Source organism: Necator americanus, chromosome III, assembly GCF_031761385.1.
Source record: "Necator americanus strain Aroian chromosome III, whole genome shotgun sequence".
Taxonomy (NCBI): Eukaryota; Metazoa; Nematoda; class Chromadorea; order Rhabditida; family Ancylostomatidae; genus Necator; species Necator americanus.
This window is the reverse complement of record NC_087373.1, coordinates 29,526,634-29,550,562: the sequence shown is the minus strand read 5'-3', so window position 1 is coordinate 29,550,562 and position 23,929 is coordinate 29,526,634. Positions and strand designations below refer to the sequence as shown.

The 23,929-nt window shown below is 42.6% G+C and overlaps 2 protein-coding genes across 8 annotated transcripts; both read right to left on the bottom strand.

Annotated features, from left to right (window-relative positions):
* Nucleotides 1-22: 22 nt before the first annotated feature.
* On the bottom strand, nucleotides 23-6,971 carry RB195_011351 (uncharacterized protein; the record flags this gene model as incomplete). 3 transcript variants are annotated; one of them, XM_064192722.1, is made up of 22 exons in its annotated part: nucleotides 23-59; nucleotides 133-207; nucleotides 267-437; nucleotides 492-559; nucleotides 612-722; nucleotides 776-838; nucleotides 916-1,021; nucleotides 1,213-1,409; nucleotides 2,236-2,372; nucleotides 2,573-2,690; nucleotides 2,923-3,053; nucleotides 3,542-3,723; nucleotides 3,796-3,908; nucleotides 4,341-4,528; nucleotides 4,648-4,837; nucleotides 4,899-5,012; nucleotides 5,077-5,246; nucleotides 5,601-5,749; nucleotides 5,872-5,926; nucleotides 6,299-6,338; nucleotides 6,416-6,547; nucleotides 6,963-6,971. In XM_064192722.1, the coding sequence occupies 22 exons, from the start codon at nucleotides 6,969-6,971 to the stop codon at nucleotides 23-25; spliced, it is 2,556 nt and encodes an 851-aa protein (XP_064050305.1). The 3 variants fall into 3 exon arrangements, with proteins under 3 accessions (XP_064050305.1, XP_064050306.1, XP_064050307.1); XM_064192724.1 differs by lacking the exons at nucleotides 5,872-5,926; nucleotides 6,299-6,338 and having other exon boundaries at nucleotides 6,423-6,547; XM_064192723.1 differs by lacking the exons at nucleotides 5,872-5,926; nucleotides 6,299-6,338 and having other exon boundaries at nucleotides 925-1,021; nucleotides 6,423-6,547.
* A 3,954-nt stretch (nucleotides 6,972-10,925) lies between these two features.
* RB195_011350 (uncharacterized protein) lies at nucleotides 10,926-23,228 on the bottom strand (the record flags this gene model as incomplete). Of its 5 annotated transcripts, none has more annotated exons than XM_064192721.1 (16): nucleotides 10,926-11,000; nucleotides 11,063-11,203; nucleotides 13,525-13,635; nucleotides 13,728-13,856; nucleotides 14,572-14,633; nucleotides 14,972-15,047; nucleotides 15,112-15,221; nucleotides 15,495-15,561; nucleotides 20,833-20,942; nucleotides 21,136-21,278; nucleotides 21,348-21,461; nucleotides 22,003-22,172; nucleotides 22,795-22,803; nucleotides 22,876-22,932; nucleotides 23,021-23,080; nucleotides 23,217-23,228. In XM_064192721.1, 16 exons carry the CDS (start codon nucleotides 23,226-23,228, stop codon nucleotides 10,926-10,928), a joined length of 1,446 nt encoding a protein of 481 aa, XP_064050302.1. The 5 variants fall into 5 exon arrangements, with proteins under 5 accessions (XP_064050302.1, XP_064050303.1, XP_013301359.2 ...); XM_064192720.1 differs by having other exon boundaries at nucleotides 22,891-22,932; XM_013445905.2 differs by having other exon boundaries at nucleotides 15,112-15,194; nucleotides 22,891-22,932.
* Between the last annotated feature and the right edge of the window lie 701 nt (nucleotides 23,229-23,929).

Sequence of the window (23,929 nt, the reverse complement as noted above, 5' to 3'; positions counted from 1 at the left end):
AAGCTAAATAACTAACTACCTATCACCTGCGCTCTTTCCGACGTTTTCTAGACGACTCCCTGAAATTCGTTCTGCAGCACATTACGCATACTACACTTACTGCAACATGTACTTGAATAAATGAAAACTAACCTATCACTATTACTGGCATCAGTTGAGCGCCGCCGTCTTCGTCGTTCTCGATCCTTACTTCGGTCATGTGAACGACTAAACAATAATGAAGCAAACTACATGAACAGATTACAGATACGATTTTTAAAATTTACCTGCGAGATTTCTTATACTTATGCTTTTTTGATTTCTCTTTCTTTCTTTTCTTCCGCAACTCTTCGCGATCTTTCTCAGCTTCATCATCACTTAATCGAGCAGGCAACTTCACCTTTGCTTTCTCTTCCGCCTTCTTCGCTTCAGCTGTTCCCAGAAGAACTCCAATGCGGCTATAAATGGAAAACATAATTAGCGGAAAACATGAGCAATCCAGTGAAGTGTACCGATTAATCAGCTTATCCACCATTTCCAACGATGTCTTTTTACGCTTCGATTCCTCTTCAGCCAACTGCTGAAAATGAAAGCTTGAAATGGCATAATTTGCAGCCGTTTTCTGAACCCACCCGTTCAATCTCAGCTTTCTGCGCTTCCAGTTCCCTTATTCTCGCTTCCTCTTGCTCTTTGAGCTTTTTAACTCGTTTTTCATTCAAAAGACGTTCCATGAAGATCCGAGCCTTAACAAACATTACTAAGGTGAAGCAAAAACGCCGATCGTAATAGCTTTTACCTTTTCCTTCCGATCCAACTGTGTGTTACTCGGAATGTTTGGTGGGACTGGGGGAGGCTGAATCTGAAAACAAAATCAAATTCATTTCTTTAGTAGCGAGGAGTAAATAATCGTGAAGTGAGCAATTCTGCAACACTCACAAGGCCTACATTTGAAGTCGTTGGCTGCATTTGAGGAGCAGAAAGGGGAGAAAGCGTGCGAGGGTCAACTAATGCTGGGCTACCGGGTCCATCGATAACGGTTAAGCTAAAATAGTATTTTTAAACAAAGAAACCACTACTTTTTGTACAACGATTAATCTAGTATGAACAAAACACTGATTTCAAAGATTTATTGTATTTGAACAAATTTCCTACTAGTTAAGAGAGACAACAGCTGTTCAGAAAAGAACATTACATATGCTACTAGTTTTCAGTTTTATGGAATAAAGGACATACCTTGGCATGACAGCAGGATTTTCTTCCTTAAGAGGAACCAATGAGAATGAAACCGGAACTGCCGCAAAAGGTTTTTGTGGTAGCGTTATACTGCCACTGTTTGTTGAACTTGCATCACCCAGAGTTGTTTCTTCGGTAAGCAAACATGGCTGCGAAACAGAGGTCAACAACGCAGGTGAAGAGCTCACCTTCGGCATCTGAAATGTTCTCGGGAAAGGCTGAATGTTAAGAACAGATTTGTTTTGGATCTATGTCGTTATAACGAAATCGAAGAACAGTTCCTTTCAATAGTGAATTCAAAATAATTAAACAGAATCACATGCCGTAAAAAAATACTTCTTTCTCTTTTTTGGTGTTTTAAAATCACAATTTCAACCATCGCTTACAAACCGTGAAATCAGAAATAAAAACTTTTTTATTTTTATTTTTGAAGCCTCATTAAGCTATCTCGAAAAGAATGGCTGTTTTCCACCACGTTCCTTAAGAGGCGCATTACTACTAGCAGTGATGATATTCAGAGGAGACTCGTCTTAAACCTCATCCCACATCTTATCCATAGTATCCAAATGGGACTGATGAATGTTTAAAAGAAGCTCAAAAGGAGTAATGAACTCAGTGGGAGCTTATGATTCGCCGAAGGCGTGTTTAACAAATACCAAAATCAAAACAAAAGGCGTTATGTTTCTGAAAGCGTTGTACAAAAATCCATCCAAATTCACATCCCTTTCACGTCTCCAGCTTCGTCTTTAGGACATTTCAAACAAACTACTGATACGGTAGTTCTCAAAAATCCGCATATGCATGTTTTACCCTTTCAGACCTTACTTTTCCAACATTCACACATGTTTTAACCTTTTAGACTTTAGTTCTCCAATAATGGCATATGCATGTTTCAACCCTTAAGACATTGCTAAAGTAGTGATGTGAACATTACAAAACTATAACATTACTAGCCGCAATCATTATTTTTGAAGCAATATAGGGGAAATGTTTTGACTTGGTTTTCCTTAAGGATGAACATACACTATATGCGTCGGCCAAGGCTGCAACAGCAACTGGATCCACTATTCCAACAGGCTGTGCCACAGGAACTCGAAAAGCATCCTGCAGACGTCTTCGCTGTTTCCTATTCAGTGATAGGGCCGGTGATTCAGAAGAATCTAAAAATAACCACAAAAACTGAACTCAGCACAAATACAGATGGCAAAATTAGTAAATTGGTGCAGAAGATACTGAAAAAATATGATTACAGCACTGACAAATGGGCAGAAGTTCTCAAAAGTCTCGTGGTTCTTCTCAGGCGGAAAAAAACGTTCCAAGTGAAGAGTAATAAAGAAAAAATGTGTTGCAATAAAATTACCTTGTTCAGCTTGCCCTTCTGAAGATCCAATAGGGACCGCTGTTTCGACAGTAGAGTCTGAAGTAGACGGATTCTCTGGGTCATCGGTTGTTCCAGCCTCCGGTTCTACGACTTCGGCCTAAAAAGGTATGGTTTTTTCAAACAAACATGTACAACACTAACCGTGCTTGAAATTTTCCAAAAAGAAAAAAGTCAATGAACATTTGGGTTGCTTTGAGAAGATCTCATCAGTCAAAGATAAAAAAGAAGCATTAAAAAGATTTTTTCAACGTTGTAGTATTGTACAAATCCCATAATGTTGCATACTAAGATTAGCACGCATTATACGCATCAATGCTGAAGTGATTTACCTGTTCTACTGATGCGGGTTCTTCCAACATCTTTTGTGAGAGCTCCCACTGACACATACGAACGAGATGTTGATAATAGGAAAAATGGTGACTACTTGGATGCATAAAATGAAGCTGAAGATCGACGCGGTCTGGAAACGGGAATAAAGGTTTGTTCTACAGTTGTATATATATATATATATATATATATATATATATATATATATATATATATCAAGAAAAGAAGAAAGCAGACTAAACTGAAGCCAGCGGCTCTATACAAATTTGCAACAGCATGACGCTAGTTTATTAGAAAAAAATCATTGAGATAATCTCGAGAAAGAACTTTTTGTCAGATTCAGAGGTGTTTTTCAACGTTCCGTTTTCACGTCTTCCGTTTTTTGAATGTTCAAAAACTTGCAAAAGGCAGAAATGCTAATATTATAGGCAGAATATTATACGAAGACGCGCCGCTAGTTGGACAAGGTATTCAAAAAATTAAAAAAGACAGTTTCGCAGTGTTCTTGCTTCTAGCAAAATGCACTTAATATTTCGCAGGGCTTCGCAGAAAAGAAAAAGGCATGAAAAACCTAAAATGCAATTCTCGAGAGGAAAAAAAAACCGAGAGGAACAAATTTACCTCTTAACTCCATTTCTGCCTCAGCTCCATGACGAGCGACAAATTCAGCATAACTAGCGATAACCGGTTGAAGATCGGGTGGTGGCGGTACCATGGGTTGTGGACTAGAGAAAGGACAAGGTGTTCCGTAAAATGATAACCACCATGCACGATATTCCTCATCTGGAGGCGGTGGAGCAGATCTAAACCACAATTCTTTATAATTTCTATTTATTTACATAGGAACATGCAAGCCTATCCATATTGATACTCACGCAATGATATGTTTCTTGATTTCTAGCTGCTCTATCTGCCGTTTTTCTGCTTCTTCTCGTTCAGTAGACACTTGCTTCAGACTTTTGAACAAAGAAGCATATATATCGTTACTCTGGAAGTTCTCTTTGAAAAAAGTGGGCACCCTGTGGTTAACAAAGCTGGAAGGTGGCAACAAACATCAGATCGTTTTAACCCAATTACTCTTTACACGTACTATGCAAATCAAAGTAAGTCGGACCGTTTGGACTTTCTTTTTGAAGAGAAACCAGATGTTTGTTAAGATATGGGAACTAAAAGTTGAGAACAACAGTCCTCTACTCTATAGATACCCCAATTTTCAACCACTTTTTCACGATTCACGATAATCTCGTCGCTGAACAAATCAGAAAAGGCAAAACCGAAGCGTTTCTTACGACCAATTCATAATCTATACTTACTGGTTATTGTAGATAATATGAGACAGCATAGTACTACGAAGGTCATTCTCCCTTTAAAAATCTCGAAAACAGTTTCGGCATCACAGTACTGAAAGTAAAAGACCTACTTTGTTCATGTCATAGTCATGTCGGTGTGCAGTAACTGGTGGAGGCGATGGAGAAGAGGGGCGCCTTCTGGGCCCAGCTGCATTTTCAGCTGCATCAATAAGATCTGGGCTTCGGTTTCGTTTTTGATAGCCGGATATCAGAGATGGATGAAGCTCGCAATCGGAATCATCCGAATCACTATCGCTCTCTGAAAAAAAAAATCCAGATACAGTAAATTACTCCAACTAACAAATCCAGAAACCTAAACAGTAAAAAAAAGCTAGTGCGTTCATACAATAACAATGTGAAAAAAGCCAAAAACCTTACGTGCAGCAAGAGCAGTGAGAGCATTTGATTTCTGTCCATTAGTCCCAGGAGCTGAGCCATGAGATGTCTGATCTTGCTGGGTATCTTTAGAGTGTTTTGATAGATTTGGAGTGTATTTCTTTTCACGAATAAGTTTCGACAAATATTTATAATAGGGGTGCAGTATATTGTCGAACTCCAGAAAGCCAAACTGAAAGTTGAGATTGTCAAATTAGATCAAAACATTCCTACTTAGATGAGATCGCATATACCTGTTCCGTGTTGTTTCGTTGTTTTGCTTTTATTACTATTTCCATTTGGGGTCCTTTCGTCACCACGAACAACGCAGTTCGTTCAATAATGTGGTTTTGTTTTTGATTATCAGGCTGAAAATTACTGATGGCTTATCTGACTGGAATTGCCAACGTTCAAACTGAATCGGTGCCTTACCACCACAAGTCCTAAGGGCAATTTTATGCCTGGAGGAGGCTCGAAAGGTTCCGATTCACTATCGCTATCTCCACTCTCTGGGTCCGGTGCATCACCATTACGTTTGACATCACTTGTTCCGTAGTCGAAACCTATTTCGGCCTTCTTCGGGCGCATTTCTTCTTCTTCTTCTGGAAAAACCGGTTATAACAACATGAATCGGGGGACAATCGAACAGTGAAAAGTTGTACTTCAGCCAAATCTACACAACTGCTGACAGTTGAGCAAGTTTAGACAAATCGAAGGCAAACAAAATTGGGAGGAATCAAAAAAGAAAACATAACAAGTTAGCTTGTTTGGTATTGAAGAAACCAGTAATGACCCGTCAGACAATCACATCATAACAAGAAAATATACACCAGGTTTGCATGTAAATAATCTGTTCAATACTAAACATTTTTCTGAATGAGCATCAGGATGCAAAAAGTGCCGAACAACAAAAATAGGTTTGCGAGTAAAATACTAAATTTGAAATGCATACTCACTAATTTGTTGATCTTCTTTACTCATGTCACGATACCGCTCTTCATCACACATTTCCTCTTCTAAGTCCTCAGTGGGGCATGACTCTTGGTCGGTCGAAGATGATGTATAAACATCATATCCAACAGGAAGCAGAAGCCGGCAGTCGTATCTGAAGTGCTAAGAAATTCACCTTGAAAAGAAGCCAATGTTCAATTCACAAATGTGGTCGGAAATTTCACACGAAGAATTAAAATTGTAAAAATCCCTCTTGACTGGTCGAGTCGAACTTACGGTAGGACATCACCACCTTTCCAATGTGATTCGACTGGCGTGCCATCCACCAGACCTATAATGAAAAGATGAGGTAGAGAATACAACTATTTAATGGTGAAACAAACTAATGCGAGCTGTATGTAACGATTTGCCGATGCAGTGACGAAAAGACGATAAAAAAAACCAAAAATCTGAAAATAGAGCAAACCGACGAGGCGGTTGGAGGGGATTGCTGTCTACTAATGACGCGAAGCGATGACCAATCGAGTGCGCGGTTTTAGTGCCAATCCCAAAAAAACTAACTTAATATATGAGTAAGAAGTTAGTACGGCTGCCATTCCCTGTAGAATTCTTTGGGCTTAGATTTGCTTTAAGAAAGCAAAAACACGACTGCGTAAAAAAAACACTGAAATAGAGAGAAAATGTAAGCAAATCAAGTGCATACCTCTTGTTCTTGGCACCGCTACAGCAACAGCTCCTAGAACCTAAAAGCCTGAAAAGGGTCTTTGGGGATTTTATGTGTCCGTTACGACCATAGAGTAGCATTCTTGTTGTTCCCGACGACACACCTGTCGATTCTTAGCGAGGGATCGTTCGGAGAATCAATCAGATGTCGTTCTTCTGCAATGTACTCAGAACGCTCGTCCAATGGGTAAATCCGCGAAGCGTATCCGAACACCAACAAGTCTTCATCCTAAAAGGGATATTACGAAAATGGGATGAACCATTAAAAATATTAGTATGCTACCAAATGTTTTAATCTTAACATCAACATTCAAAAGAAACTTAACAAGATGGGTGAAAAAAGAATGGTACAAGGAAAAGACAACAAATCCAATCAATGTGACTAAACTAAACGCAACACACAATGTGATTGGATGTTCCCTTTCCGTAATTTCTTTGACTGGTGATTAGTTTAAACCGTTTTCCCCTTTTTTTACGAAGGTAGAGAGTGAGTGAAGAGTGAAAGTGAGAGGTAGAAGTGAAAGGCAGCAGGTAAACATAAAAAGTTAAGGGGAGAAAACACAACACTTGTGTTGCGAAGATGTTGGTAGAAAAACCTCAGATGCTGCATACATTCTTTATTGAAATGAATAGGAAAAACGTACCGCAGCCATTTCCAGCAGGAGGTTGCAGATCGGACAACTTCAAGATGCGTTGAAGGGATATTTGATTAAAACCAGGGCACAAAACTCTGAAATTTCTTTATAAACAGTGGAAACGAAAGAGGAAAAAACATCTGCTAAGCGAAGAATCATAAAAGTTTTCCACGAGAAAAGATGTGATACTTGTTGGCAACTCTGTTTATGGTCAATAGAATTTCGTCGAGTTCCGGAAGCAATTAGTCATTTCGATATTCTTCATGCAAACACAGCAAGGATAGCGAAATCAAATTTCATGGAGACTTATCAACATTTCTCACAAGTTAGGAGGAATCACAGCCAACAAAATGAACCCCCCGTGATTTTTGATAGGGTAAGTCCCGCGCACGTTGCGCAGCGTACGCGTCACGTTTCTAAATAGAGCAACCCGGACTCTTTTATCTACTCTACGATAGTCTCAAATCGATGGTGATGGATTCCAAAATAAACAAATACACATACCGTACAATACAATACAATCATTGTATTGTATTGTACGGTATGTGTACTACAATCACTGGATTGGTGTAGCGCAGTCGGTTAGAGGTTCCGCTTCCTGCGCAATCACTGTGCAATTTTTCGAATGTGGCTCGATTGACGTACGTCCGACTTTGTGTTGTCGGCTTCGTTCATATCATGATTAAAGGGAGTTGGGTCAGAACGAAATGAAGCACAGAGCATTGGCGTACGCGCAGTCGGAATCGAGGTGGGAACATCGCAAACTGCAGCGATGGGTGATGCCAGCAAGGGTCCCAGTACGCTCCTAACCGCTACGCTCCACCGCATCACTCCCAGGGAGGTCGGGTACGCAACTACATCGTGCTTCATTGCTTCCTGCCATGCCATGAATCTTATGTGGGGAGCGGATTCGCGAAAAAAGCTAGAGATGGGATGGTAGATTTTGGAATCTGGCGTGGTTCCGCTCATTTCTTTCAGAACGGGCCTCTATGTACGCGTGTCAGTCCATTCAGTAGCACGTTCATTGGTTTTACTCGAATAGGAGGAGAGCTAATTAATCTTCGACCGCTCGCGTGCACAACTGAAATCATCGTTAAAAATGGCGCCCTCTACGCCGTTCTTTTTTTTTATAATTTTTACAATTAGGTAGTGATGAGCGGAACGACTCCTGATCCCGCAAACTACAAGCCCATCTCTTCTTTTCCTGGGGATTCCCTCACCACTTCTGATTCGTGGTATGCTGCCTTTAACTGTAGAAATATGAGCGCAGTTCGTTGAAACTTGGCTTATGGTGCATCGTAACGCTGCACTCCAAAAGACGGGTTTTCGTCCGTTCACAGGTGTGTGTGACACATTGGACGCACGGATGTTGCGGTGGGTCTCTCAGAAGTATGTGGAAGAGTATAGTTATTGTGGGAGAAACATTTCTCATAGTATCTTTGAGCGTAAAAAGAGAGTCGTAGTTTTCTAAGATTATGTAGGAGAAAAATTGCAATTACAAACGAATGCAGCCGTGTCAAAACGATATGATTTGTTGTGTAATTGCGTAAGCGGGTGCGTTCAAGGATCCACGTTGGGACCCTCGCCTAGTTTTGCAGCCAGCTAACACCACGTGCGCTATCGGTTACGCACTCCCGTCATATAGTCGGGTCAAAACGACATGAAGCACGGTGCAAGTACGTAAACGGGTGCAGTTGAAGCGGCGCGCTGGAGAAACCAGTTGGAATCGAGCGAACTGCAACTGAGAGTAGTGCTACCAAAGGTCCTCCCTCGATCCTAGCCGCCACCGCATCGCTTCGAGCGCAACCGCAACTACACGGTGCTTCATGTCGTTCTAACCATAATATAAGTCAGGTCGCTTTGATCAGACTGAAACAACCACTGTAAATTCATGATAGCAGTCGAACGAAAATGCACCTGACTGAGGTCGGAAATTTCGATAGAAATGGTAGACAGACGAGAGCGGATTACTGAGCTCGGGAACTTCCCAGTGTGTGTATAGCGATCAAAACGGCACAAAGCTCGGTGCAGTTGTGTAAGCGGCTGCGCGTTCGAACCGGTGTAGCGTAGCGGATAGGATCGATGGGGAGTCTTGTTAGAGCAGACCATTGCTGCAGTTCGCCATTGCCGCACCCGCAGGAACAGCCAAGGGGTGAGGTTGCGCGTGCTTTCTCTTCTATACTTTTAACCTCATAGTTGTATTTTTGTGTTAAGGACAAGTGTTAGGTGCTGTCTTGTGTTTAGTGAAGTGAATGAAGGGACAAAGTATTCCACTATCGTTAATCGTATCCTCTAGGTGAAAGTAACTTTCGACTGTGCGCTATGGAAACATGCCAGTGACAATTTAAGGTGGATGGTGTATGCTGTTACGATATCCGAGCTGGTCGTGTACGAGTTCTGACAAGCTTCAACAGTCGACTCCAAGTTTTCTGTTTCCTTCCGACGTCTCACGTCTGATGCATAGGTGGGTATAGTCGGGTCAAAACGGCATGAAAAACGCTCGCTCGCTCGTCGTCTGCGCTCGAAGCTCCGCGGTGTAGATCGAATCGACGTGTGACCATCGTGAACTGCAACAATGAGCAGTGATAGCGTGATCCCTCTTCGATCCCAACCGCTACAGTCCACCGCTTCTTCGAGCGTATCCGCTCCTTATGTTGACGCGCGTTGACTCCACTATACCGGTAACGCGCCGGGTCGACAGTCGGGTCAAACAACCAGACACCTTGTGCAATTGCGGACCCTCGCTAGCTTAAACCGGACTGCAAGGATGAGTAAGGGCTCCACCGTATCTTTTCAAGTCCAGTCGCTTACGCATTGCACCAGGTTTCAGATAGTTTCGATCCGATTGCACGCTCAGCAGCGATTGTTGGCAGAAAGAGCCGTTAGACTGCAAAGAAAACCATCATTTCAATCCGACTTCTTATGAGAGTCAATGTTTCGAGATCTTTTTGGTAAGTTCTGTTGTAGCATGTTTCTTCTAGACACGCGGCGAGATGTTTCCTCAGTTCGTCAATAACAATACGCGATAATAAAGGCCGTTCCGTACATACATCCATAATCATAGAGAACGAAATCACGTATAGTCACGAGAAACAAGAATATGTACCGTCCAATTATGCCATCACTGTAAATCATATTGCAGCATACAACCTGTCGTTTTAGTCGGATTTTGCAAACGAAGGCCGTGCAGATATTGGGACTCATGCTTCTAATTTCCGCACGGAATTCTGACTTTGCATTGCTAACTCGTATCCGTTCTTTCTTTGATTGCATTCCTGGCAAAATCGACTATCGGTATTCACGAAGGTAGTTTTGTTCACAGAGTAATTTCGCCCGCGCTTCTCAGTGCTCCAGCAGAAACCCAACAAGCGTTTGTTTCGGGTTACGGACACGCGCCAGGCATACATGACGTGCGTAGGCTGCTACCCTCCTCGGTCAGATCTACCCTTCAAATGTTCCTGTAAAATGGTACCTTAAACTTATTGCTCTGCTGCGATGTCATTGTTTCTCAACAGATAGAACGTTTCTCCTGCTATCTGTAGAGGAGTGAGTACATTTCATGGGATAAAGAAGTTGAAGCAAAATGAACAAAAATTAATAGAAAAGATGCAAGTCTACTTAACGGTGCAAGAGTTAGATCACCAATCTGGGCTTTATTTTTATTATTTGTTTATTTTCTCTGAAATAAGGGGTGAAATTCCGACTTTGCTGGTTTTAAAAGAGTATGGGCCCCTCACAGGGAGGGTTTTAGTTAAAGCGAAACTTAAACTGTGCTGCGATGAAAAGACGAAAAGAAAAAAACAATATAGCCGTAGAAAAAACCTTTAACGGAACAGAAGTCTCACTAATAATTATACATAGAATCGTCGAAACAATAATAACACATTTTTCACCGAATCACTAATTAATTAGTCGAAAAAGGAAGGAAAACACTCAAAACCATTAATTTCTGAAACAATCATATAAAGAAGATCATGATCGGGAAGTTGTGGGGATGGAAAGCATATGCCTTGTATAAGTGATATGAGCAGTGAGAGCACGTTTATCCTATAAAAGCAGATCTGATTAGGAAGAACAAAATGAAATAAAGCTGCATGAAACATGTTTACCTTAAATGGACGACCACACTCCGTGCACATACAATGCATATCTTCAGCCCCCAAATGGAGTTTCTTATGTTTCATTAGTGTAATACGGTTCTTTAGAGGTTTGAAACAAACGTCACACTGCACTTCGCCTTCGGAATGCAACTAAAAATTGAAATTCGTAAAAGATGGGAAGGTACAACGATTGTTACAGTTTAGATCGGTAGTACAGAATTTAGAAGAACGAACGAATTTGAACGACACCCATTCCAGGCTTTAACACATCGCACACGACCAAGCGGTTGTTTCCATGTGCCGCGTGGAAGCATGCGACCTTTTTTGCGCGCCAATTTCTCGACTGGATCGTCAGACAATGTTCCAAAAAACAAATCACAAGACATATTAAATATTTAATAAGTCCTGATAATATTTTTTTTGTGGCGGTTCCCCCAACATCATCGGAAATTGTCCCACAAGGGGAGAAACGTCGGACGGCACCGTCAGACGTTGTCGCCAACGTGTCAAGGCAAATGGCAGGTGCGGTAGGATGGACCCTTCCAAAGTGAAAGTGTCACCTCCAATTTTAGATATGTTCAAGTGAAGGGAGTGATAAGTCATCATTTGGGGTGCTTGCACACATATATCTTGCAGTAAAGTCAAAGTCATCGAAAACGATGCAGTTGCATAAGCAACTGCGCTCGAAATGGTGAGGCGTAACGTAGCAGTTGGTATCGAGGGGGGACCATCGCGAGTTACAGCGAGGGGTGGTGTCAACAGCTTGTATCTAATTATTTGCATCCTAATGCATTCTCAGATGCCCATCACTGCTAAGTGATCTTCTCTTTCAACAAAGATATTTACTGATCATTTTAACAGATCTCCCTGAGCAGCAAAAATCAGCACATTCGTGTTTATAAATGGTTTGTTCGACTCTATTTCTTATTCTGTAATCTTGAGTTTTCGCATCAGAGTTTAGTGGGTCCCATTTATGGGTCGAAGACCTCTCTATACCTCCTTTCTAAAGCAAAAAAAAAATCTGGTTATAGGGAGTATCCGCTGGAACTACATTTTCTCGCCACTTTTTAACAGCAAAATTTCGGGACCTAGTTGCCCGCGATATAGCATTGCCTAATCAAACTTGAGGACAGTCCATCTTTCCCTCCCCTCCCTCCCTTTGCTTTATCGTTCACCAGTAGTCGACCGTGCTGGGTTTCTTTTTTTCTATACTAGCAGTGTTCACCACGGATCTCTCTCACTAGAGGGACCGGTTAGTCGCGAAGCTACGTGGCGCGTCCCCGGGTGGCGGATAGGAGGGTTAATCGCGGACCAAAAGCGACCTTTCGCTTGTCCACAGACGCGGATGGATTCAGGAGGACTGGCTCATGACATGCTTGTATCCCGCACGTCGGTCCGGCCAAAAGCCTGCAAAAGACTGGGAAGTGCAAGGGAGGCGGTTTGGAGTCGCCTCCAACAAATAAGCTCCCCATTTCCACTCCGGGAGAACGGAAGTTCTCCCAAAAACTCGTGAGACCGGAGGCTTGCAACCTGCCCATGGGTTTTAAATTTTTCTTTGCATGTCACAGTAATAGAAAAGAGTCTCCTGATTCCGGAGGAAACCTTGGCGCCAGCGTCGAAGATGTAGTGAAGAAGACCAGGAACACCCGGCTCCGTGCTCACCTCTTCAACACCACCGTATTTCCTGCTTTGACCTATGCTTCGGAAACCTGCGCATTTCGCAAGCAGGAAGAGAACGCGGTGAGCGTCATTGAAAGCGCAATTCAGAGAGTGATGCTAGGAGTATCCTGTTTAACGCAAGTGAGGGACGGGATTCGAAGTTCTCTCCTACGTCAGCGATCGAAGATTAGAGACGCCGCCGCGTTTGCCAAGGAAAGTAAAATAAGGTGGGCTGGACATCTGATGCGCTTTAACGACAACCGTTGGACCAGAGCCGTGAGAGACTGGGTTCTCCGCGATATTAAGCGCACTACAGGAAGACCGCCGACCCAATGGTCAGATTTCTTCACGAAGTCCTTCAAAGAAAAATATGATGCTCTTCGTGTTCCACGCGAAAGGAGGAACCACTGGACGACTCTGGCACGCGATCGGGACAAATGGAAGAATTATTGGCGCCCGCTCGACCTGTTCGAAGATCAACTAGGAGTCAAGGTGATCGAGGTGATCAGTGGTCAGATGCCTCTTTAAGAAAACTGATTTTTTGGTTCTCTCATCCCCTCTTGACGTCTCTGATTCCTATACTTTAAAGAATCCTTCTGCCATTCGCAAACAGTAATTACTTGCCGTGATAGTTACAAGCCACGTTCCGAGCAATACCCTACAAAATAGTGAAAAGAGCACAGAATGAACACTCCCGAACTTTTCCTTTCAATAAAGGAATTCAGAATTTTGATAGTTGATAAGCAAGAGATTGATGTGATCAAAAACAGAATTAAAGTAAATACGCAAACAAAAAAGTGGGATAGACCTACTTTTACGTTGTGTAAATATAATCCTTTAGAAGAAGAAAAATCGATTCGACATAAATAGCAAAACGTGTTCCTGTAATCGTTTTCACTAGCAGCAGCGTTAGTGGCATCAACCTGCAACGAACATAGAATACGTTACAGAAAAAATCATTCATTCTCTCTACGATAATGACTGCCAGCCACTTTCAAATGCATTTGAAACTCACGTCAACTTCATGACCTTCGGCCATACGCTGTAACAAAGAGGTCTTGACTCTATTTGACGCCGAGTTCTTTTTTAGTTCCGCTTTTGAAGGGCGCGGTTCTGGACTTGGTTCTGGTATAGGATCTACCACCTGAAATAACGCATTGTTAAGAAAACTGAATAAGGTGGACATCCCTTGGTCATTGAAAAGCGAATAACCTCGGCTATAATAGGTTTTTTCACATAAGCGATGTCCCACCTAAGGTAGTTAGAGGTACCGTCAGCTTTGACCAACAAAGATTAACAACAAAAAAATTATGGAAGAATAATTGATTTTTTCTTTCTCACTTTCATTTCCACTCATTTGCTTCATCAAATAGAGCACCCAATAATAACTAGATTACTTGCTATCAATCCATTTTTATCAATTTTATATCCATCCCTATATTATATCATTATACTGAACATTCATGGGCCTTAATGCATTCTGCGTTATTAGCAACCTCGATACACCACGTCCACTTTCAACTTCTGAAATTTAGGAATATTAATCAAAAATCTTTTGGTCTTCTTATCCTACAAATGTTTGAGACATCTCCACGAAAATACGTATCTTTTTCATATAAAATTGCACCATCTTGCCTTCCGCCATCGATATCAAACTGCATAAAAACAAGCGGGTGAAATGATGTTGGATCAGCTTTAAAGCTGGTTGTATCATTTCACTAAAACGGTTCCTCCAAGCCTTCAGATATCAAACTAGTACTTACCACCGAAGAATGACCTACGTTTGTTTGTTGCTTTATCAAATGTCAAAAACACATGCGGATGAGTGAAACTGAATCTTAAACAAACGATTCCTTTACCACAAATGAGGGTTCCACGCGTAATAGACTTTCTTTGAATTTCTTACATTCCACTGGTTCTCCTAAAACTCGAAGTAAGTATTGAAGAGAAGTTGAAATCTTGTTCTAGGGAGAAAGAGTTAGAAAGCCATCGCGAACAAATGAGGTTGTCACCATATTTGCAAGAAAAGGTACGATAGCTATCGCACCATATATGGATCCGTCTACCGCTAATCTTGCTAACATGAGTACAAAATCTAATGCGTCTGTGATGCTGTATCCAGACTAGACCGTTTACAACTACTGATACGCTCGCAGCAAAGTTCTAGTGGCAGGGAGAAATCGCTGTGGAAAGATTAACATGATGTGGTTGGAAACACCAAATAAGTTACCATACATGAGTTTCACTAAGTATGCTCACCATTCAATTCTCGTTCGAGATTATATGCAGCGTGGTCTGACTCCAAATGTATTTCGCAATCTACATCCTCAATTATCTAAAGGTTGGTAATAGGTTTGGTCTTAGAACGTGTTTGTCAAATGACGAAACAGATACTGAACCTTGGTATCTTGAGCGAGTTCTGCAGCTTCCATGGAAGCTATTTGATGCTCCATTGCCGTAACTCCATCGTCTACTTCCAATGCTGCAACTTCGTTATCATTAGCGGAACCTAAAAATTAGTCCGGGATATATAGTAAGGTTAAAAGTGTATGAAACACGTGCAGCCACGTAAGCGGCTGCGCTCGAAGCGGTGCTGTGGATGGCAACAGTTAAGATTGAGGAAGTACCCTCGCTAGCACCATTCATCGTTGCAGGTCGCGATGGTCCCACCTCGCTCCTAACAGCTTTCCCCACCACGCCGCTTACGCGATTGCAACGTGCTTTATGTCGTTTTGAACCTAGTATACGTAAGTTAGAAAAGGATAAGATACGTCAACAATACCTTTTTTCTCGATTACGATACCAGAATCATGAAGTAAACTAATGTTAGATGTTTCCAATCCAATCCTCTGAAAAAATATAACCCACTAAACAAAGAATGAAGACACCTGTCCTGGAGATCTTAAATGTTGGGTTAGTCCAGAAAGTAGTAAGAAAGAATTAGGGGCATCAGGATTAACAGTCTACTTAACGAAGTGACTCTTACACCCGTCCGAGTAATGAAATAAAAACTAGTAGAGTGAACATCATCAGATGGGTTTAAAGAGTTAGCTTGTTACAATACTTCAACCACAATCCATTTTACCTGTTATCTCTTTACTGCTTGTGGTGAATTAGTGCGTTACTTTGTCGGGAAAATTGAACTTTCTGATGCTTTGGATAACCGGTTTTCTGTATTTGAATAGTTTTTCGTTTTTTAGTCTCTAGTTTTCGTAAGCTACGTTATGAACTTTTTGTCACCAGAAAAGGTAACTTCAAGAATACCCGTACGCTGCTTAACAGTTGTTGTTCATCCGGAAAATTTCTCTGGATCTGCGGCCTTATGTGCAGTCTGCGTGAAATGTGTTGCATCGGAATGGCGCATCGCGTCCTTGGTGTGAAGGAGCTCATTTCTCTCTACACGGCACGGCAAGACCTTCGTGGAAGTTTTCTTCTTGTTTTTCATGAAACTTCCCTTTTTTAACGAGAAGTTCACGAGTAGAATTAGGTAGTCATTCCAGAGCACTTTTATATTAGTTTTATCTGCTTTCCTTTTTTGTTTTGCTGCTAATATGTCTACTCCTCCACAACGGTTTACCGCCTCATAGTGACGTGGAGGTGACACTGGGCGCCGAACTGCGATGCACAGCGGAGGTTCATCCTCCGGCAGGGTCTCCTAAGCTGAGGAGTTCGATACATCCGACATTCCGACTTCTCGGAATCGGAAGCCTAGCTAAGAGTAAATCACTGCTAAGATTCACCACCGTCTTGGCAAAATGTTGTAAGGTGGCTCCCTGATCCATTTAGGTTGGGCTTTGGTTGACCAGTGGGGAAAGCTGTTGCAGGACTCCTTATTTTGGGGAAAAGTATTTTTGCCAATCCGGCATATTCACTGCCTCGGTACCCTGCACACTGAGCCCTATGGCGGTATGGCGATCGGTGAGAGGCTATCAGACCAAGTGTAGAAGGAGCGATGTACGGCAGATGAATGACGATACACCCGTCACTCGTGGAGAGAAGTTTCCTTCGCGAAAAGTAGGCGGTGTTGATTTTGTCTTGTTGATTCTCACGAGATCCGGTCACCTCGTCTGGCCATTCTTCGCCTCCGCCCTCTGCGCCGAAAACCCGTCAGTATCATCAACTGCTACTCACCAACATCAGCAGCTGATGAACTCGAATTGGACGCGTTTTACGAGGAGCTAGAGGAAGTAATCCGCAACGAGAAGTCCTTCTACAAATTTGTTGTCGGAGACTTCAACGCAAAACTAGGAAAGGCCATAGAAGAGGAATACAGGATTGGAAGATTTGGACTGGGGGACGGGAATGAAAATGGCAATCGTCTCGCCGGGCTGTTGTCCGCCGCTCGCCTCTTTCATGGGAACTCTCTTTTCATGAAAAAAAGATCATCGTCGGTGGACATGGGAACCGCCCAATGGCGCGACTCGTGCGGAGATCGACCAGATACTCACCAACCGGAAGTGGTGTCTACTTGATGTCTCAGTAGTACCATCCTTTTGTATACGACTTAGCCACACGATGGAAAAGAACATCTGCTATCGGCAACGAAGGAGAAAAGACGTCGTCTACGACGATTGCGTACTCGAGGACTCCTTGTCCCAAGGTGACTGGTACATCGAGGAGGACCCAAACGTGGACTACGAGATGCTGTTCAGAGGATTACGAGCCTGTGCTGAGCGCGCCTCGAAGCCACGCACGACAAACTTGGATAAAAATTTCGAAGACCACCAAGGAATTGTTGGAAAGAAGAAGAGCTTTGAGGCTTGATCCGAATGCATCGCATATTGAGCGGTTAGTAGCAAACACTAGCTGCAGAAAAGCGTTGCAGGAGAATCTTTTGAAATACAGGCGGAGGAAGATTCTGGAAGCGGCACAAAGAAGAACGAGTCTAAAGAAGTGTGTCAGACGAATATAATATTCTGCTGGAAGCCTTGCTGAGCAAAGACGGGACTCGCACGTCTTCTCATCGTGAGATGGAAATCATTACGGAGAAGTTCTACTCGAACATTTTCCGTTCATCAATTCATGTGTCAAGCCCGATCACCCCCACTGGTGAAGCTCCACCAGTGGGGATGATCGGGCTCCACCAGTGAGGATTCTCCCTTCGGAAGTACGAGTCGATATCAAGAGAATGAAACCTGGCACAGCCCCCGGACCTGATTTTATATCAACAGACTTTCTTCGGGCTGGTGGCCATCCGCTTCATGTAATCTTAGCAGCACACATGACATCCTACCTTCAGAAAGAAAGGATCCCAGACCAGTGGAAGACCTCGCCAACCGTTCTTATCCATAAGAAAGGTGATCGAGAGGACCTCCGGAACTACCGTCCGATATGCTTGCTGAGCGTGCTATACAAAGTATTCACCAAGATCATCTTCACGCGCATATCTAGGACGCTGGATGAAGCCCAGCCTCAAGAACAAGCTGAATTCCGCCTAGGGTTCAGCTGCATGGACCACATCCAGACCGTGTCGAGGGTCATAGAGGTTTGCCGGGAATACCGCCTGCCCCTTGTTCTAACCTTAGTCGACTATGAGACAGCTTTTGACAGCGTAGAAAGGAATGCAATACTGTCAGGTCGATCAAGGTGTAGGGGCGTCGTATGTGAGGACATTAGCCAATTGCTACGATCTATGCACGACTAGGATACAGCTTTTCCACCTCTCACCATACCCATTAGAGAGGGGGTACGACAAGGCGATACTATATCGCCGAAGCTGTTCGCAGCTGCATTGCAATCGCTAATAATGAAATCGCTATCCTGGGAAGAATGGGGCATACGTGTTGATGGAAGATTTCTCTCGAACCTTCGTTTCGCGGACTACATCGTTCTCTTTTTGAGCAATACCAATGAAGCAGAAACGATACTCAACGAATTGAACGAAGCAGGGAAGAGAATAGGACTACGAATAAACAGAAAGAAGACACAGTTCATGAAGAACGCGCACTGCGAGGACGGAGGAGTACAACTTGAAGGCTCCCAAATCGTGGAAACTCCGTCATACGTATACCTCGGTTGTATGAACATGGAAAACGACTTGAAGGAAGAACTGAATAGAAGAGTGAGAGCAGCATGGGCAGCAGCTGTCAGGGAAGCTACGGACCAACCGACGGACCAAGATCTTTGTGCCCATCTGTTCGACTCGACAGTTCTTCCAGCGCTCTCTTGCGCAGCGGAGACGTGGGCAGACACCGCTGCCACGTCTAGGAAGCTATTTATTACCCACAGAGCCCTTGAGAGATGCCTTCTGAAGTTTAACCGACGCATACAACACCTAGCCGGTCTTCGCAGCTCCGACTTAAGAGGAATGTCCCGTCTTTGCCAGCGGAATATGTATCGAAAGCAAAACATAGATGAGCCGATCACATCATGAGAAGAATCGACGATAGGTGGACTAAAAGTACGTTAGAGAGGATCCCAAGAGATGCTAAACGCCCTCGAGGGAGACCTCCAACGAGATGGAGTGACGTGTTCGCTACACGGATGGACCAGCTGAGAGTTCAGCTGGATACGGCAAGGACCTCGTCAACGTCACTCACGAAACTTGAGAACATCTTGGATGACAATGGCGAGGGGAGGAAACGAGTGGAAGAGATGGTGGGGCCCGCACGTCCAGTGAAGACGGGCCATCTAAGTATCTAAGCATGTCTACTAAGAAATTGTTTTGTAACCATTGGGTTTTTTCCCATTCTTCGACTAACTGTGCATGATTGGGATTTTATACAATCGTTCGTGTATGGAAATTCAAAAATCCGTCCTGGAAAAATCCCGACTATACGCGGTTATACGAAAAGTAGAGTGGAAATCCAATCCCTCAAATCGAAGTCTTTGAGGAGATTCGCTGTCATCAGAATAAACCATTAAATCAGCGTAAAAAAGAGTTTTCTTTGCATTACGACTATGAAGGATGCTCACAAGTACGTAAACATGGGACAGAAATTAAATCCCTAATAATCAAAGATGCTAGGAGCGCCGTTGAAGCAAAACAAACGAAAAAAAGAAAAGAACTTTGTTAAGACTATATGATACTAATCCTGCATTACTACACGAAAAATAGTGAAAAACCGTTTAAAAAAAAGTAGAAAGAAAAAAGGCAAGGGAGTATTCTGTAGAGAGAATTCAATTCAAGCCCCATGGAGGACGCATATTACAATACTTTTTACGCCGACTGCTTGTCAAGCTTGGCTGTCATTTGGTCTACTGCCGTCTTCCGGACTGATATCCGCATGAGAGAAAATTTGGGACAATACGCAATACTTGATTTTGTGAGTGGAGCCGCACTAAAAGGTTGCTTCATATTCGCCATCGCTTCGCTTGAATGATCATGTTTGGTCTCAAAGAGTATAATGGCGTGAATAATCTTACTTATCGCTTTCTTCAAATGCCCTGTGAGTAGTAATAATAAATGAATATATCAGCATAAATCAATAGAAGTGACATTGCATGTAAAGACAGTAAAGAGTAAGTAAAGACAAGTAAAGAATAAAATGTGTCTGCAATGGACGCTAATGTCTCATTGAGTCGATATTTACAGCTCGTAGCTCTGGAATTTTTCAACAAAGCTTATGAATTCATTTTACTTTGTTATTTCTCAGAGATGCGAAGAAGAGTAAAATGCTGTTCAGTCATGTTTTCCATAAGGCCATAAGCTAGTGAAACTACTATTTCATAAGAGTAGAACAAAAACCAAATTAACAGAGCACGAAAACAAAATCGGGTTTCTTCGTATCTAGCAGAACAGTTTAGATAAGAGCCATTGTCTTGGCCAAATTTTAAAGTCACTGCTGCTGTGTGCAAAGCAAAATCCGGGACCCAGTTTCATTTACAACGGAAAGTTGGTTTTGCACACCTGTTTGCTAGAGACTGCAGCAAAAATTAACTATAGAAAGAAAGGAAGCAAGGAAACATATCGACGTAGCAGCAAAGAGAAATAAAAGTGAATTACTCGTAATCCTCTATAGAATAAAATCATAGAAATTTTCGGATGACCGTTTGTCCTTCTTCCAAAGACAGAGCTCTTATTGTATATTACGTTCAACCTCCCTAACCCTCAAATTCCTTATTTTCCTTCGGCTTGTCACTACCGTACGTCAATTTTGAACTGAATAAGATTACTTTACATCAGATTGATCAGAGTTGTGGTTTTTCTTGATTGCAAGCCTCGTCTCAGTGATAGATGCTTGTGGGTCGTGCTGTTGTGCGGAGGAAGGTTCTTCCTTTTTCACGACATCTGGAAAATAACTCTTCTATCCTGAACAGTTGCAGAGTTTCAGTTACAGTTATTTCTCAACGTAAGTCAATGAGAACATTCCTTCTGGAAAATAGCAGATCGAGAAGTTCTTGATTAGTGAAGTCAGCAAGCATAGTTCCAATGAGGATCTTTACAACAATATTTTGAAGATTTTTTGGAAAGAAAAAATCACCAGGAGCAAACACAAGGTCGACTTCCTTATTTCTGCAGCCTCCCCTGCTGGCTTCGCGATCCGTGCTGCTACAGACATCATTCTCATTCTTCACAACACTTGTCTGACAATTTACACTCGACACATCGTCTTCAGAAGTGCATCTGAGTAACAAAAAATAATGAAAGACCGTCATTGGAGAGAAAAAAGGGGAAAAAAGGGGTAGTGCTCACTTAGAATTTCTGACTTGAACATGAGATCCATGAAACTCTTCTTCGCAATCGTGTTTGTAGAGCTTTATTCCAGTTTCTAATTCTGGACTTTCCTTTAGCTTTCGTTTTTCCGCTCTGTAATAACATTCTTACCATTACATGACTAGATTTATGTGAAGAGGCACTCGTTTCAGCTCTGATTAGTAAACGATGTGAAGTGGAGAAAAGCATCAAAGTAGTTTCGAGAATTATTTCGATTCACAATTGCACAGAAACAACAGTACGAAGAAAGCGGTTGGTATTGATATGCAGTAGATGGAAATTACGACAGAGATTAGGAGAACTGCAGGAAAAGTATGACTAGGGCAGCTAATTTTGGAAAATCTGCAGTTATGTGGATTTTCTCTGAAAATGACACTTTTCTTTGTAATCTTACTTTGTTGAAAGTTCCACATTTCTACCTTCGGGACATACGGTCAAGTCAAATCGTTTTGATCTGGCGCAACATCGGGAAGCAGTTTCAAACAAGGTGGAAATCTAAGTGTAACTGCAAGCGAATCATTGGAAAGCAGCTTCTAGTCGATTTTCACCCGCGAGGTTGTGGAGGGTCTCAAACTTTCTTTTGTAGATCCATAAGGAGCACAATGAAACGTCATATCATAGAGTCGTTCCTCACCGTCTACGCTGCCGGCTTTCTCGTCGTTCCACCTTACGTTGACGCTTCTTCTCCTTTCGATCATGTCGTTCGCCATCAATCCTGTCCCGCCACATTTCTAGCAAGCGTTCCAAAGATGGTGCATGCGCCAACAAAATTGCAGTGCGACCATCATTGTCAATTGGTATGTCCTGAAACCGAACCTAGATTTTTCTCCGAAGTTATTCTAACAAGAAATAAAAAAATTCAAGAATACAGAGTTGGCTCGAAATCGAACAAAAGTGGTGCTAACGGTACATATCTTTTAGTGCCGAACATTTGGAAAACAAAAGCATTTTTCTGAACGCTGTCTTAAATATCTTTCCTCTTTTCGACAAGTGCGTAAGTGCGTATTCCTCAAGCATTGCTAGATAATTTTGCATTTCTCCGCAATAGAAAGAGAGAGGGAGAGTATCAAGCGTCGAACTTTGATTAGTGTTCCAATATGAAGGAGAGTAAAAGGATAAAAGGATAGAAGGATCCTGAATCTGAGTAATAGAGTATATCTTTGTGTGTCATGAGCGAATACAGTCGGTTCAAAACGACGTGAATCGTGCTAGTGAGTGGGCGGATGGAATCGAATTCGCTGAATGAGATCCTTATAAATCTTTGCAGCACGATTGTGGATGGCGGGGTCCTACTTGGAGCTTTACCGCTTGAACGACTGCGCCATGCTTCAGGTCGTTCTGACCCTACTGGATTTATAGTCACTACGAGTGATTCTAGTGCACTGATATGGCATTGAAAATGAAAAGAAAAATACCACTGGCTTACTTGACCATGCTGAAACAACGGTAGAACAATCCAGTCATCAAGGTTGTGTTCAGTGGGTAGAATAGTGGATATATAACGCACAGAGAGATTCCTTACGTGTTTTGTGAAGTCTATTGATGGTGCATATTGTGCTTCTATCTGAAGAGTGAATACAAACACTGGCACATTACGATTTCAGCCAGACGGAAAGCTAGCTGTCGATGAAAAAGGAAAATGTGGAACATACTCTACAGTCCGGGTTGGTGTCTTCGAGCTGACGAACAAAAGCAGCGCGGTCCTTGTTCAACTGAAGAGAATCCGATGAAAATCTGTTCAGATCAAAAATGCTCGCATGTACTAAAGAACTTGAAGCAAATGTAGAAACAACTACCAGTCGCACACGACTTCTTGTTCAACGTCATCTGAGAAATGTAAAAACGAACCACATCGTCCATCGCCACCGCACCGCTCTGCCGATGTTACCAGACTAATCGGATTCCTGATTTTCAAGAAATAGGGGAGAAGAAGAGCTTACTTGTTAGTGCCTGGAACATTCCGTTAGTACGAAGCACCGATGGAGCACAAGTATATAGTAGGGGCAAACGACATGAAGCACGTGCGCAATTGCGAACGCAGCTTCTCTCGAAGTGCTTCGGTGGAGCGTAGTGGCCAGGAACGTAGCGAAACCCTTGCTGCTACCACCCATCGCTGCAGTTTGCGACAGTCCCAACTCGGTCCCAACCGCTGCCTCCGCCGCGCCGTTTCGAGCGCGTACGCAAATGCACCGCAACTACACTCGTGATTCACGTCGTTTTGACCCGACTATACCTCTGACTTGCTAAACAACACTTGGCTAACCATTATGTGAGTTTTCAGTGTTGTTTTCGACTTCGACTTTTTTTTTTTTTTTTTTTGTCAGGGCTTGATAGGTGTCGTAAACTCTGACTGGAAGCTTTCTTGTACATAAGAGTGGGTGTAATTGTGGAGGCCATGCAAGTGGTTCCTGAATATAGTCGGGTCAAAATGACATGAAGCACATTGCAGTTGCGCAAGCGGCGCGGAAGAGATAGCGGTTGGAATCGAGTTGGGAACATCGGGAACTACAACAATGAACGGTGGTAGGAAGAGTATTCACTCGATCCTAACCACTACGCTC